General features: G+C 45.8%; 1 protein-coding gene across 2 annotated transcripts in view; it reads right to left on the reverse strand.

Moving 5' to 3' along the window:
* Nucleotides 1-1,040: 1,040 nt before the first annotated feature.
* The window catches only part of Kit (KIT proto-oncogene receptor tyrosine kinase), a 77,281-nt gene continuing 62,737 nt past the window's right edge, over nt 1,041-15,584 (reverse strand). Inside the window, exons 10-21 of one of the 2 annotated variants that reach the window (XM_006250909.5) lie at nt 14,433-14,539; nt 14,209-14,335; nt 13,833-13,937; nt 13,621-13,731; nt 12,000-12,150; nt 10,155-10,243; nt 9,324-9,451; nt 8,177-8,299; nt 5,148-5,259; nt 4,937-5,036; nt 4,497-4,602; nt 1,041-3,428 (exon numbers count right to left, since the gene is read on the reverse strand). In XM_006250909.5, coding sequence (XP_006250971.1) covers nt 3,297-3,428; nt 4,497-4,602; nt 4,937-5,036; nt 5,148-5,259; nt 8,177-8,299; nt 9,324-9,451; nt 10,155-10,243; nt 12,000-12,150; nt 13,621-13,731; nt 13,833-13,937; nt 14,209-14,335; nt 14,433-14,539 — 1,391 coding nt within the window. In that variant the 3' untranslated portion in view covers nt 1,041-3,296. The remainder of the gene's footprint in view (nt 3,429-4,496; nt 4,603-4,936; nt 5,037-5,147; nt 5,260-8,176; nt 8,300-9,323; nt 9,452-10,154; nt 10,244-11,999; nt 12,151-13,620; nt 13,732-13,832; nt 13,938-14,208; nt 14,336-14,432; nt 14,540-15,584) is intronic. The other variant, NM_022264.2, reaches the window with a different exon arrangement.

Raw genomic sequence — 15,584 nt, forward strand, 5'->3', positions numbered from 1 at the left:
GCTTCATCCCAGTGTGTGTATTTAGGTTTACGTGTGCTGAGTGTGCTGGCACACGCATGTGGAGGCCAGAGGACAACCTCGGGTTACACCCTAGGCACAGTCCACTGTTTTTTCCAACAACTTCTTTCACTGGCTAGGCCTTAACTATGACAAGGCTAGACTGGCTGGCCAGTAGCCCCATAACTCCTCCTCTACTTCCCCAGCATGGGAATTACAGGTATGTATCAGATTTAAACTGTGTGTTACCACACTAGGGATTTTCTCCTTCCTTCCTTCCTTATTTCCTTCCTCCTTCCTTCCTCCTTCCTTCCTTCCTATTTCCTTCCTCCTTCCTTCCCTTTCCTTCCTCCTTCCTTTCAGGCTACATGGTCTAGGGAGGTACTTTTTCTCAGACAGTTCCAACGGTTTGGTTGGTGCCCTCTGATTCCATGGGATGACCTAGTCACAGAACACTCTCTTCATATACCACAGGTCTCTGAGCAAGAGCACTAAACTGTTCCAGAAGCTAGAAGACCAGAACTATGTCACCAGAGCCCTGATGGTGGGACAAGAGCATCTGTCTACTTGACCTCATCAGCTTACTTCAACCCCTACACCAGCAAGAACGTAAACTTCTCCAGCTCCCTGGTACAGCCTTGTTTGTTCGACTGAAGCTCATTTTCAGTCCATCTGTTTTAGGAGGAAACATGCTGTGTGCACTAGCTTGGACCTCACAGGAGTCTCTTATTTACTGTTTCCCAACAAGCAGTCACTTCCCGTGAATCAACCTAATGCTCACCATGGCTCTGTGGAAAACTCTCAAAATGTTTTCTCCATTTCTCAACTGAAACAGAGGCTCCGGGCTGTGAGGATAAAAAAACAAAAAAACAAGAAAACAAAAAACAAAACACTAAAATAGCACGCACTAAAATTACTAATAAATGTCTATTGAGTTTTCAAGGATATGAATCCCAATGTGGCATGAGAATCCTTCATGTATTTCACACAAGTTGTGCACAAAACTTTGATCGAATGAGACAGAAAACAAACAGAAAAATATATTTGATTTATATATTTACATTTTTATTAGAATTCTTCAGAACTGTCAACAGTCGGACAACATATCAGAAAAAACCCACGTGGAACACAACGTCTTTAAACTTGCACGGCTTATTATTTACACATAAAGTTACTGTATTTATAAAAAATATTTTCAGGGACTCATGGGGCTCAGGAATATTCAAAAGACATTATTGCTACATTTCAATATTTACAAAAAAAGCCACGTAATAATTCCAAACAGCAAGCAACTGAAAGAAACATCTGACATCTGATGTAAAAAAAAATTATAAAAATATAAACTTTCAAGAATATCCAAGACAAAATTCTCAATGGTGTGCCCCTGAAGTACCTGACGTCCACAGTTAACAGCTATTCTCCTTAGTCGACATTGAAGCCAATAGGAATACAAAGAAATGTTTCAGACAGAGCACGGTTAAACGGTGACAGTCTCGTACGTGACAACACGACCTGCGAACCAGCTAACTTTGGAAAGGTGCAAGAGTGTAGCACTCCAGTGCAAACGATCACTTCCAGGTTAATGGCCACACGTCTCTAAGTGTGGGCTAAAGGATACAGGGCAGGAGGGGGTGGGGAAAACCGTGAGGGCAACATGCCTGAATCTTGTAGGACAACACATGAATGTTGCCAGGTACATGCTGGCCCCTTATGCCAAACAGTGGTCCCGGGCAATGCGGGGGATGACAACAAGGGAGCTTCCAGGCCCCAGTCTACGGGGTACATGTTAACTATGTTTGCCTGGGATGCCAGCATTACGAAAGGTCTAAGGAATGGATACAGTATGTTCACTATGATAAGAGTGTTGTTAAGTGCAGGAGGGTTTCAGATAAATAGGTCCTTCCGCACTCCACTCCGCTAGCCTCTGGGGTGGCTTTGGGTAAACTCTTCTAGACAGTGAGCGCCATGCAGGGAAGCAGGAGAGAGACAGGAGCAGCGATGGAAGCTGCTTTATCACAGATCCTGGAGGAGGACCCTCCAACATAACTCACCCACACGCATATACACACGCATGCACACACATACACACTCACATAGCTACTGGCCCGATGGATGTCTAGGACACGCCTGTAAAAGGCTGAGTCTAACTTTCACTTCCTGCGAGGTGAGAATCCAAACCGGGACCCACACTGTTTTCTCCATCCTGTGGGAATCACAGGTAAGACGGTAACCTTTTCAAACAGCATCAATTCTCTCGCCTGCAAAGCCACTCTGGCATGGGAGGCTTGTCCCGGAGCATCTACAGAGCATCTACATTGTTGGCAAAGAGGTCTTATAAAGATTGTGCTTAGCAGTTACATTTTCCAAAAACAAGACAAAAAACAAACAAACAAAACAAAACAAAAGGACAATCAAAAACCAAAACATTAACTGTTTCCTTCAAATTTGTATGGCTCTTAATTAAATCTATTCTTACACACAGCAGACCTAATCCCAGGGTTGTACACAGAAACTAAAGCTTGTGGGGGGATCCCCCGCTCCAAAGTATGAACGCATACAACGTACAGTGAGTATATACAAACGCTGGCTAGGGAGGAGGCCTTGTCTCCAATTCTACTCCCCAACAGCAGACTATTTAAAAACCAGGTCAGTTGTACAAAAGCTTGCGCAAAAGCCCGCGCAGCGGCCCAGAACAGAGCATCTATGTCCACGCTTCCAGGGCTTGCGCCGTCTCAGCCTAGGTCTCGTTCTCAGCATGACCAGACTTCTTAGGCCTAGATGTTCTCATGTGTCCTCTGTTCTAATAATGGTCTACTTTCCACACACAGGGCTTGGGTTTCCCTTTCTAGTCTTGCTACATACATCTGCCCGTCATTATGGAAGGCTCTCTGGGCCAAAACGGGACTACTTCTAAACTCTTCAAATGAACTACTGGCCATACTTTTCAAACACACTCGGAGGAGCACTGTGAAGAACTCCAGGCATCCCCGTTGCACCCTACCCTTCCTCCTCTAAAGCATGAGGCCTTCCGTTTACAGTAGGGGCTACTTTGCTAATGGGAAAATATATACATACCGTTCGGACCTTCTTGGTGGGATGGTGGCTGATGGCGAAAAGGAAAGGCCATCAGCCACTAAAGTGTGCTCATAAAAGGCAGAATCACAGTGGGGTTGGGGGTGGGGTGGGGATCCCGCTACCCTGGAGTAGGATGCAAGTCAAAGGAAAACAAAATAACCATCATAGAAGCCAGGAGAATGGGGTTGGAGACCACAGCAATGCCCATCGGGCTCCGTTTCTACTCAGGCGTCCTCATGCACAAGGAGAGGCTGTGTGGAAGAGGTGCTGCTGCCGACGGAATTGACCCTCACAGAATGGTCCACCACCACGGGGTTCTCTGGGTTGGGGTTACAGTTTGCTAAGTTGGAGTAAATCTGTGGAGAAAGAGCCCACGGTCAAACACAGCGGCTCTGTGACCAACCCAGCAAGCAGGGCCACCCACAGCTGCAGAATCCTCAAGACAAGGGGCTTGGCAAAGAAATAGTGGCCAAAACCAAGATTGGGCTTATACCTCAGTATCCCCCCATGAAAGTCATTTCATGAAGGAAACGTTAACAATGCTTGCAGTGTTTCTCTTTTGATGGGGTGTGTCTGAAAGCAAGCACTAGCTAGCCTGAGAGGAAGGCTTGCAGCTCCCTAAAGTCAACTGCAACCCAACTGCTGGTGCAATTTGCAGCGATGCCCAGGACTCTTCCAGAGGTCGCTTGTCAGGAATCAAAGCGCTTGGGTGGAAAACGATGTTTCATTCGAAATGTGCTTTGATGCCCTGCAGAGCAAGCATTAACTCAAAGGGATCAGTCATGTGCTCTTAGAAAAGAGAGTTCCCAGCCGATGGCTTGCTGGGGGAGGTGGGGGGCAGCTGAAATGGAGTCTAGTCCCAATAAAGATGGCCAATTCCTCCTTAGAAGCAGAAGAGGAAATAATGGATTTAGCTCATTTCGGTCTCCACATCACTGGGAGGGATGTCCTAACTTCAAACAAGGCTTCTACATGGCTGAGCCGTGGCGGCTGATTCTGGCTGTTTAAAGCTCACTTGACTGAGGTGGACAAGCCAGCCATCTTCTTCCGTGACTTTCATATGAGTTCACCCCCACCCACCCAGGGTGAATGGCACTGCCACGTGAGGAGGAGACCAGACAGTCCCATGATCGACATTCCAGGGCTAGCAGGAAGCACGGCCAGGCCTTATGACAACATCTAATTCCACACAACTGAACACAAGCCCCTCCCCCATCGACATCTCGATGGATTAGAACAGAATCGGAGGTTGGGGGAGGGCATAAGCAGAAAGAATGGGTGGGCTTCCATTTCCACGCTCGGAAGGAAGCCTAGCTTATAATTCAAGCCAGGGAGCTGGGAGAGATGGGTCCTTGTCCTTTGAAGCTTGAGGCCTACGACCACAAAATAAGGAGGATTCTGGGCACGGCCTGTATGTTACTCACATGTTTGCTGCTGTCTGAGATCTGCTTCTCAATGAGCTGAACAACCTGCTTGAATGTTGGCCTTTTCAGGGGATCAGCATCCCAGCAAGTCTTCATAACTTCATACCTGCAAACCGGGGGTCGGGAACACTGTTAGTCACTCCCCGTGCCCTTAACCTGCTTTCTGCTGCCCAGCACATGACAACTTCAATAACAAATCTGGGGCTCTGGGCCAGGATGTGGGAAGTGACATACGGAGAATAAAACCCCATGTGTGAGAGATACTGTCAAAAGCTTCTGTGTATCGGTGACAAGAGATTATGAATAGAACCACAGCCGTGACATTTGAGCGGGGTGGCCGAAGGAACCAAGTGACATTTCAAACCGGGCTAGCCAAAGACGGTCAACATTTCTGTCTTTCAAAAGGACGTTATCGGAAGGAAAGGCGTGTGGGCCCTTACATTGCGGCAGGCGCGTGCTCAGGGCTGAGCATTCGGAAACCTTCCTTGATCATCTTGTAAAACTTGGAATCGACCGGCATCCCTGGGTAGGGGCTGCTTCCTGAGGGTAGAGAGAGGTGGCAAATCAATGTCAGTCTGAGAGGACAAGATACCACGGAAACCTCCAGAAACTTTTGGACAATGAGGTCATCTTGGATAAGGCACATTTTACCTAGAGAGAATAGCTCCCAGAGGAAAATCCCATAGGACCAGACGTCACTTTCAAATGTGTACACGCAGTTGAAAATGCTCTCCGGTGCCATCCACTTCACGGGCAGCCGTGCCTAGGAGGAAACACAGCAAATTCAACCAGTTAATGAAGACACTCAATAGACAAGATGGACAGCATTCCTGCAGGTGCGGATCTGGCTGGAGGGCAGGGGTGAGTCCCACTTAACAAGACTTGTAAACTTTGTGACCTCCAGCCACCTCCCCTACTTATAATTCACAGTTCTAATATCTCCCTTTCAAAATAGGGGCGTTGAGTCAGTATAGAACAGTAAACCAAGAACAGAGAAGCCCACGGGTTCTAACCTTCCTTCCAATAATGTCCTGGAACAATGAGGAGACTTACTGTGTTGCTCTTTCCTTTTTTGCCAACAACATATATGGCTTCTTCCAACTAAAACTACATTTCCCAGCCTCCTTTGCAGCAAGCTATAGTCAGACCACTTAGTTTTAGCTGCTAAGATCTAAATTTTATGCAGTGGCATGAGAAAAACAAACGAGGTCCTCTTTCTTGTCGCATCCCTTCATGCATCTGCTTTAGACCATGAAGGCTAGCTGTCAGTCTGGTCATCTTTGACCAGGATGAGGAGGCCACATACAGGAATGACAAAACACAGAGAGGTAGAGGGATTCAGCACTAAATTTTTTGTTGTGGAATTCTCTGCCTGGCCTGCAATCTCTTCCCGTTCACTCTTGGACCCCTGCCAAGTGCACCCTTCACTACCCCTCACACACCTACTAGAGAAGTTATCTAAAGGCGGATAAGCCATGCTCAGAACCATCTTTTGCAAAATAAAAATAACTTCAAATACCGGGAGTTGTTTCATTGGACAAATGAGGCAATGCAGGAAGAAAGATGCCTAGCAAAGTCCAACTCACTAATATTTACCCAGACAGGCAGGCACTGATGAGCTGTGAGTGCTGTGTGTGCGTGTGTGTGCGTGTGTGTGTGAAGGAGGGAGTAGCTGGTGCTTATGTCAGGAGACATTGAGTCAGGCCAAGTTTACTAGGGCCTCTTACAGTCTATCAGGATTTCTGGATATTAATCTGTCACACGAGGCGGAATCAATCCTTTAAATCCGTTTACGACTGAACACTAAGAAGAGAGCCCTTCTAGGGCTGGAGTTATTTTAGCGTGGGAGGTGGGGTGAGGGAGGGGATGATTCACCAACTATAAAAACCATCTCCTATCCATCCCCAAATTTTATGCTGCATTCTCAACTGGAGTGCTAAGCTAGTCTTTGAATTCAAGGGGCCTGGGTATCTAAATGTTAACCTCTACGTCTAGCATTTTCTTTTTTTTGGGGGGGGGTTCTTTTTTTTGGAGCTGGGGACCGAACCCAGGGCCTTGCGCTTCCTAGGTAAGTGCTCTACCACTGAGCTAAATCCCCAGCCCCGTAAGTCTAGCATTTTCTAAAATTAGAAAAAGCGGCTAAAGAGGCTTGGAGACTTGTCTGCCACAGTCAAGACACTTCACATCTGATCACAGTATTTACAGGAATTACAAAACAAAAACTTTCATTCGCTGTCCCTTTGAAATCACAACAGCTTCTATGATATGTTGTCCTAAATGTGTGCATTGTCTACCATCAAATTTGCTTTTCATTCAGCATATCTGCTTTTCTTGGTTAAATATAAGCATTCCATTCATTGGACATGGTATTCTGACAACGGCCACATGGGCCCATAGACTCAGAGCCCAGTGTGGAAAATAATTAAGAATTCTCGATTCTCTGAAAGAACTTTCAGAGAACAAAGGGACTTTATAACGACCACACTTAAAATTCCACGCTGCTCTGCGTCACGTATAGTTCCTTGCTTGAAACTTTCTCAAATTATTGGCCAGTTCGACTGCTTGACTTGTCTATTACTACAGAATGAGCCAGGAAGGTACTGGGTGGGGCACAGCCTCCGTCCTGATGGTTTGGATTTCAAAACACAAAGGGTCCGGGCCCTGTTCTGAGAACTCTTGCCCCATAAAACCCCTCCAAGTGCTGAGTCAGCCCCGCTCCTGTGAAACGGGACCAGGTTAGAGCTCAGCCAGCCTGGGCCCAGACACGTCACTTCCTTATCTTGCTCCTTTATCCTGGAATGCCAAAACATTTCCCAGCTTCCTCCAAATATTAAGCCAGGAAGTTGATTTCATCAAATCTCCTGGAAAAAAAAAAAAAACTGACCCTGACAGTCTTTCCGAAACCACATGATGAGGCAGGACATAAAGCCGGTAATACCCTTACAAACCCAAGTCGTGCACAGCCTGCTGACAGAGGTGCCACAGAGATGAACGAGAAGGAAGTCTGCTATCAGGACGGACACAAAAATGGACCTCCAGGAATAAATATGGACTGGGGGTGGAGGGGATGCAGCTAAGAATATATATCTAGGAGGTTATGGCCTTCCGTACCCATTGGCCCCTGCTGGCTAGCTATCTCAGATATACATCACTAAAATATACCGGACCTTAGTTTCTCCTGCTAGAAAAATTGGAAGAGGACGTGTTCTAAGGCACGAGGCTGGTGATGAAGCACAACCCTTTGAAAAATCCACTGTGTCCCACAAACCAACCATTACTTATGAATCTACTTAACAGCCCTATATCAACTACAAGACCCAGCATCCGAGCAGCGCATACACTGTCTTAGACTACAGCCATTTCCACATGGTATTTCAATGGGGTGGGGTGGGGTGGGGAAGCCCACCGAGACCTTCAGGTCTACATTTGTTACAGTTGAGCAAAGTCAAATTCATTGCTAGTCTCAGGCTGTAATAACGCAGGCCCCCTAACTGCCCAATCATAACTAAAAACTCTACTAGGAAGCACCAGTGACGGTGACGTCCCGTGAACATTTCGCTAAAACGCGTGAGATTGCTAGGTAGGAGTTGGGGTGAGGTGATCATAGAAAAACCATTTTGAGTCAAAACCGGACACCACAGCATCCCACGCAGACTCGGGAGACGGAGGACGGCACTCACATTTCCTTTTACCACGTAATTCGAATCATTCCTGATGTCTCTGGCTAGGCCGAAATCGCAAATCTTTGTGATCCGCCCGTGAGTGAGGAGGATATTCCTGGCTGCCAAATCTCTGTGAATACACTGTTGGGGGAGAAGAGGGGAAAAAAACGACAACGGCCATTCATCTCGGCTCCCCGCGAGAAGATTTTAATACTGCGATGGTGTTTACATAAAAAAAGAAAAACCTTTTGTTTTAAAGTATTTAGTACACCGAAAATAAAAATTATGCCGCACATGATATTCCCATTTGCGTTTTTACAAATCGAGACTTTAATGACTGTAATTGCTTTCCAACCCAATTCTAATAAACGTTTTTCTCCCCTCCTTCCATTCATAGGAAAATGTATTATAAATAGTCAAATCGAATTTCTAAAATGAAAGTTCATTTTGTATGCATCTCTTTGAACGTCCTCTCCTTAAAAAAAAGGTTCATAGACGCCTTCTCCCAAGGACACAAGGAAGAGGGTCTTTTTTGTCAGCCTGTCTTTAGTTTGGTAATTACCTGGGAATGTCACCAGAGGAGCCTCTGTGACCTCACTCTTGGCCTCACCTTCCTCCTGGGAACACATCCATCCCTTCCGGAATCACGTGCCGTCCATCCCTCTCTTCCCACCTCCCTTCTCTTCCTAACTGCCCCTTGCTCTCTCTGACCTCTTCTTACTTCCTGATGCTCCCTGAGTCACATATAGTCTGTGGGTCTCACCCGAGGGAGCCCAGACATATGCCTCACCAGGCACGGTAACAGTGAGGCACACTCCTGCCCCCCCATTCTCTGATAAAACCACGATCCTTCTATTTTTCTAGAAGCACATCCTACATCTTGAAGCCAACGCTTTAAATGAATTCGCTGCATATAAAAGAATATTCATGGAGGCTCATTTAGATAGGTTTGCACTTTTAAGCTTATAAATTAGAGCAGGAATTCCAAAGAGACAGCAGTTGGAACGTGGAGAAACGAGATTTCCTCTGCTTTTGGTTTCCACACTTCAAAATGACACTCTGAATTCTAACTAGGACTACGAAATGTTCAAGGCTTAAAGAAAAAAGGGGGGGGGGAGGACTCTGTGCCTCCTCTCGTGAGACTCTGAGACTCGCTGCCACTTACGTTCTTGGAGGCGAGGAACGCCATGCCCTTGGCCACCTGGTAGGAAAAGCTCAGCAAATCTTCCAGGTCCAGAGCCAGCTCGTCATCTTCCATGATGGCGGGAGTCACGTCTCTTTCTATATACGAGTCTATTAGGGAGACAGCAAGCAAAACGGAAACCCAAAATGCAAAACAAAAACCAAAAATAATCGATTGATCGATCGATCAATCAATCTATCAAAACAAGCCATCAATCAATCAATCAAACCATCAATCAATCATTCAAACCATCTATCAATCAATCAAACAAACAAACCATCAATCAATCAATCAAACCATCAATCAATCAATCAATCAATCAATCAATCAAACAAACAAACAAGCCCTTAATGGTAAGGAGAGGAGAGAAGCAGGCGCCGCATGGGAAGCTAGCAGTGGACAAGCTATGTGAACTCCTCCTGAGCCAGTCACCTCCTCGGGAAGGAACAAAAGTGGACATTGAATCACAAAGCTAATAGCTATCTGATAATCCCCGGCTGGGTTCCAGAAACCTTAGGATGATGGTGGGTCTATCTTCAGAATCTCACAAATGTAACAGTAAGATATTAGATATAAAGACGTGTGCTTTTGCCTGAGTCGTCTACTTGTGAACCTTAACTGCCACTGGCCATTTGCTTCTTCCTGAGAGTGCCGTACTCACTTCAGTTAGTGGGAAAGAGGCAAAATCCCTGTCTCATGTTTCTTTGAACTCAGTACCTGACCCCTAGCCCCTCTCCCTGAGACAAGATAAGGCATGAGGTTTGATTACAACCCCTGCAGTCGGGCTGCACTGGCTGCTTGGTGGGTACCCACCTATTCTTGCGGATCTCCTTTTGTCTGTCTTGGTTGGTACGACGTAGGAAACGCCAGGCTTCATGTCCATGTACTCGTTTGAGCTGTCACTGCAGGAGAGAAACAGGACCCGAGTCAGAACTGAAGAGATCAGAGCTGCGAAGGGTGTGGGGATGGCGCCGATGGGCCAGGCTCCAGCTTTCACCCGACTCGCCATAGAGCAGACTGACTTTAGGGAAAGAAAAGTAACCCAAGTGTTGAATGAAGTTTCAAAATCAGGTTCTGTGAGATCTGAGCATTTACCATTCAATGTTAAGGTCCAATTCTCAGGAATGAGAAGAGTCCTATCCCCGGCTATCATGGATTTATTTAATGGGGGAAAACAGACCTAAAAAATGTTACCTCAGGTTACTTCAGACTCTAAATTAGCCCCTACTCAGACAAGTGGAGAGTCAACAGGCACTTCCAAGACATGTGAGAGGGGAGATGGTTAAAATATATCGACTAAGGGAAGAAGGTTTGAAAAAAACCAAGTTTGGTTCAGATAAACACCAATAATTTGGATGATTTTCTAGACCATCTGGACCTCTTGAATCTGCAACATTTGGCTGGAGACTCTTCAAGATTTCTAGTACTTCCTGCCTCTGATTAGCATAGAAACACCATGACAACAACCTCCTTCAGAGCGTGCTGGTGGCTCCAAACCCATATGGGATCCCAAAGCGCAAAGAACATCACACAGGACGGCCCGATTCAGGCCATTATTTCAGAAAGTTAAAAAACAAAAAAACAACAAAAAACTAAAACTTCCCCAACGAGGCTCCTGCCTCCTTGTGAAGAGTCTGTGCTCAAGATCAACTAACAAAAGGTAAGCTCTGCGGCGTTTTAGTACAGCATTAAACAACTCAAGTTTACAGGGCTAAAATGAAAATACTTCCCCTGGGACTTTAAACTTCAGTGGTGGGGAAGGCTACCCGAGGTATTTACTGGTAATATAATATAATATAATATAATATAATATAATAATAGCCCATGGGTATTTACTGAGGCCTCCTTAGAAGCCTGGATTTAATGCTTCAGAAGACCAAAATCCCTGCCATTTAAAAATAAGGTACAGTTCCTATGGCATTTCATGATTTTAGTTTCTGGTGCTGGGATTTGAACCCGGGGTTTAGAGTCAACGTGAAATGGAGGTTAGGATCCACTGGCCAATTGAAGCAGTATAAAACACAAGGGGGGCGATTTTGATGTCCACTGAAGGACCTCAAGCAGACTTGGGAAGAAAGGCTGGACAAGCCAGAGCAGAGGTTTCTACTCTGGATGTACATCAAACTAGGGCACTTCCTCCAAGGCACTGAAAGCCGCACAGACATCATCCTTGGCGTCATGGCCCGTGAGAACGATGTTGACGAGGTCCATTCAACCAACGTTCTTCAATAGCGATGTCTTTATAATGCAGTAAGACGTTGGAGCACGGGGCATGGGGACACCAAAATGATGCTGATAACTTGAAGTCTACATATGCTCGGTGTTCTTGGCCAGTCTGCAGTCTCCAGGACTTACTGACCATGTGGGTAGCCTTTACCCTCTTCCCTATAAGTAGTTACACAGCCAGTTCCATAGGACTAAGGCTTAGGCAAGGACAGAGACACACACTTAAATCAGTGAAAAAAATCTCAATTTGAATCTTCAAGGGTACTATCTGAACTTCCAAAATAGTTAATCACATTTAAATAATTTAATAATTCTGATTTCACACCTAGGAGTACCTCTGCTCATTTTTTAAAGAATCAGCCTTGATTGCAAACCCTTATGACCCCATGAACTGCCTGTCAACAGCTGACTATTTATGCAAATCAGCCTTACCAGGAAGACTCCTTTGAATGCAGAAGGTTCTTATAAAGTGCGGCGTCTGCCTGTTCTTCTTGCTTTGAGAAAATAAACGAGTCACGCTTTCTTCTCAAGAAATTCAAAAGATCACCATAGCAACAGTATTCTGTAATGACCAGGGTGGGCCCTATGAGGATATAAGAAAACGTTAGGTACAAGCAAGATAGACTATAGATAGATAACCCTGCCAACCGTAGCAATATCCAAGGGTGAGCGTGGCCATTATATCCATCTTCAGTGGCTAAGCCTTCTTAGTCCCAACATAATTCTATCTATTAGCATCGCTTATCACAAAAGGCAACATGGCGGAGAGTGACACAGGACAAGCAAGCCCCTTTCTACCTGAGCGTCTAAATGACATGAACATTCGGGGCCAGGCATGACTGCTGGCTTGGCAACCACAAGTGACTGCTTTCGAAGGCTCTACTATGATCAAGTATCCTACAGGGATCCTTTGATTCACTTCTGTGTACGGCAGGCATGGTTCTGCCTCCTTGCTGTAATGTTACTATGAAAATGAAGGACTCATGCTGCAGCCTGGTAGGAAGTAGCCCCAGAGCAGCCAAGCCCACAGTGGAGAGTGGGCGAAAAGCCTGAAATGACCCGGTTTCCTGAGCATTACTACTTGAAAACAGAGTTGTTGCTTGGGAATGTTTAAAGAGCGCAGTTTTAACAGGCCACTAATTGAGTAGAAACTGCCTCGTGAACAACTCATGGTGTGTAGAAGCACCAGTTACAGGGGCTGTCTGGAGACACTGTCTAGAGCTGCCTACTGTCCCGTGGTCCTCCCTAGACAGACAGCAACAGCTCACCTCACACTCCTTTGTTTCCTGTAGGACAAACAAGAGGCCTTCTGGAAATGTCAAGACACCCTCGATGGGAACGCTGACTTAGGGGCAACAATTGGAAGCTTGTTTTTAATGGAAGGGAAAAGCTTGTTCTACCTTGTGGTGCATTTGAAAACCGGGAGGCTCGGGGCCCCTCTCAGTTATAGACGGCAAATCAACATTAACTCCCAAGTGACAGATTATAGCACAGCAATAAATAAAGCTACCCCGGCCCTCGGGATGATAGAACCAAAAATTGCATCTCTATGTGCTTACACTGTTTAAGGGGGAGAGTATTATAATTCAACACACACACACACACACACACACACACACACAATATCTAATGAGGAAGGGGTGTGTGTGTGTGAATGGCTCCCCATAAAGAGAAATCCTGTATGCACCCAAAAGTTTGTGGGAGTTTAAAACATTCTACTGAGGGTGCAATAGATGTCCTTTGGACTATAGCGGGGGTTGGGGGAGATAAAAGAATCTGAGTAATGGGCACCAAATATGGCTGCAGTGAGTGGTTCTAACACAGCCACGGCCCACATCTCAAACTAACAAGAGGACAGGAGTCTGAAGGCTCCCAACACTCAGGAATGATAAAAATCTACATTCTTAGGAACACCGTGGAAAACCAAACCCAGTGAAACAGAACAAAGCGCTCGGTTGAAAAATCTCTCTCAAATAGTTTACAATTAAGCACTGCCTGGATCATACTTGAGAGGCGGACAGAGGGCAACAGGCGCTGCAGACCCAAGACTCACCTCCCACGGTACACGCTCCAAGGAGGTTGACGATATTCATGTGATTACCCAGGTAGCTCAGGACCTTCAGTTCTGACATTAGGGCCTCCCTTTCCGTTAAATGGGCACTTGCTAAAACGGGAAACGGTGTATTTTAGCAAAAAAAAAAAGGGGGGGGGACTATTAGACAAACTGGTGGTCGGTACAGAAGTAAGCACCCCGGAGACACTTACGTTTGAGCATCTTCACGGCAACCGTCATGGCGGCATCCGACTTAATTAAGCCATAGGCAGTGGCCTCAACTACCTTCCCAAAGGCACCAGCTCCCAAGGTCTTTCCTTTAGGAAGGGAGAAGGCAGGGTCAGCGGAAAGAACAAACAACAGTGTTCACAAGGTTCCCAAATCAACAAGGCAATCGAAAACACGTGTGACCGGAGCTGCCTCTCCACAGGATTCTTTTCGCTAACCCTGCCAACTTCTGTGCAGTTTGACAGAAAAGCACTTCTTGTTTTAGGTGAAACAAGGCAAGGAAGCCACTGCGGGTTCCCTAAAAATCACAGTTACGTGTACACAAAAGGGCAGCGTGGAAAGCACCTGCTTCCTACTGACCAAAACTCAGCCTGTTTCTGGGAAACTCCCATTTGTGGTCATAAGGAAGCTGCGTTGGGTCTATGTAAACATAATTGTTCCCATTTATCTCCTCGACAACCTTCCATTGTACTTCATACATGGGTTTCTGGAGGAGAAAGGAAAGAGAGATGTGTCACCATTGAATGATCAGCACCTCCCCTGTCAGCAGCAGCGGCCCAGGGAGAGAACAATTCTACGCTCACCTGCAAATATTTGTAGGCAAGAACCATCACAATGATCCCCATCAAGCCGGCTGTGACCACGAAGCCAATGAGCAGCGGCGTGAACAGGGTGTGGGGCTGGATTTGCTCTGCAAGGGGAGAGAATTGTGATTGTGAGCTGACGACGGCCTGGCCACCACCTGTCCCAAACTAAACCATTTCCCTCATGGCGCATGCAGGGAATGCATCTTTCTCTTGCTGTACAAATACAAAGTCTCTCCCTCTCCTTCCTTCCTTCCTTCCTCCCTCCCTCCCTCCCTCCCTCCCTCCCTTCCTTCCTTCCTTCCTGGTGCTAGGGCTGGAACCTGGGTATGTGTTTTGGAACATCACGATGCCCATAACCGCACCCTTACTAGCTGCACAGACCTCTTCAGAGATGTAAGTTGAAACCAGAGGCCAGAGAAACTGACATTTCTGAAGTAACGCACATGATGTTATGCTGTTTTCAATGAAAAGCAGCATCTGAGTGGACCTCCTTTCTGGGTGGTTTACATTTGCTTCTTTCTGCTCTCTTACATTTTCTAAATTTTCTACACTGAATGTAAATGTCTTCCCACATCGAGGGAAGACATTTTTGAAGCATCCTTTTCATTGCTCTGTCTGGGAAAATCAGCAACAGAGAAGGGTGCTATGATTCAGCCCCTCCTCATCCGAAAGCTGAAGATACACAGCCTTTTGGCATGAGTCCTATGGCCAGTGCTAAATTCCACAGAAACTGGGCACTAAAGAAACTCAAGGGTCTCAGATATACCCATCCACCAATGCCTACAAAGGTCATCTGGCCTGCTAGTCACCCAGTGGCTAGATAAAGAGCCTAGGTGACAGAGGCCATCTACATAGCATGCAGTGAGCTCTGTATGAGTCTGATGATGCAGATGGGTAAGCACATACACACATACACACACACATACATACATACATACATACATACATACATACATACAAATAAAATGGGATCTTGTCATTTGCTGACAAGATCATGTAAAGGATATTGTGAACATTTCAATACATATGTTTAACAAAATGTAACGCATCTTAAATAACTGAAATTTTAAATTGAATTTAACATTTCTATTTACTTTTTATTTATTTTTTTTTTATTATACATGTGTAGCTGTCTTCAAACACTATAGA

The sequence above is a fragment of the Rattus norvegicus genome, chromosome 14, assembly GCF_036323735.1.
Source record: "Rattus norvegicus strain BN/NHsdMcwi chromosome 14, GRCr8, whole genome shotgun sequence".
In the NCBI taxonomy this organism is placed as follows: domain Eukaryota; kingdom Metazoa; phylum Chordata; class Mammalia; order Rodentia; family Muridae; genus Rattus; species Rattus norvegicus.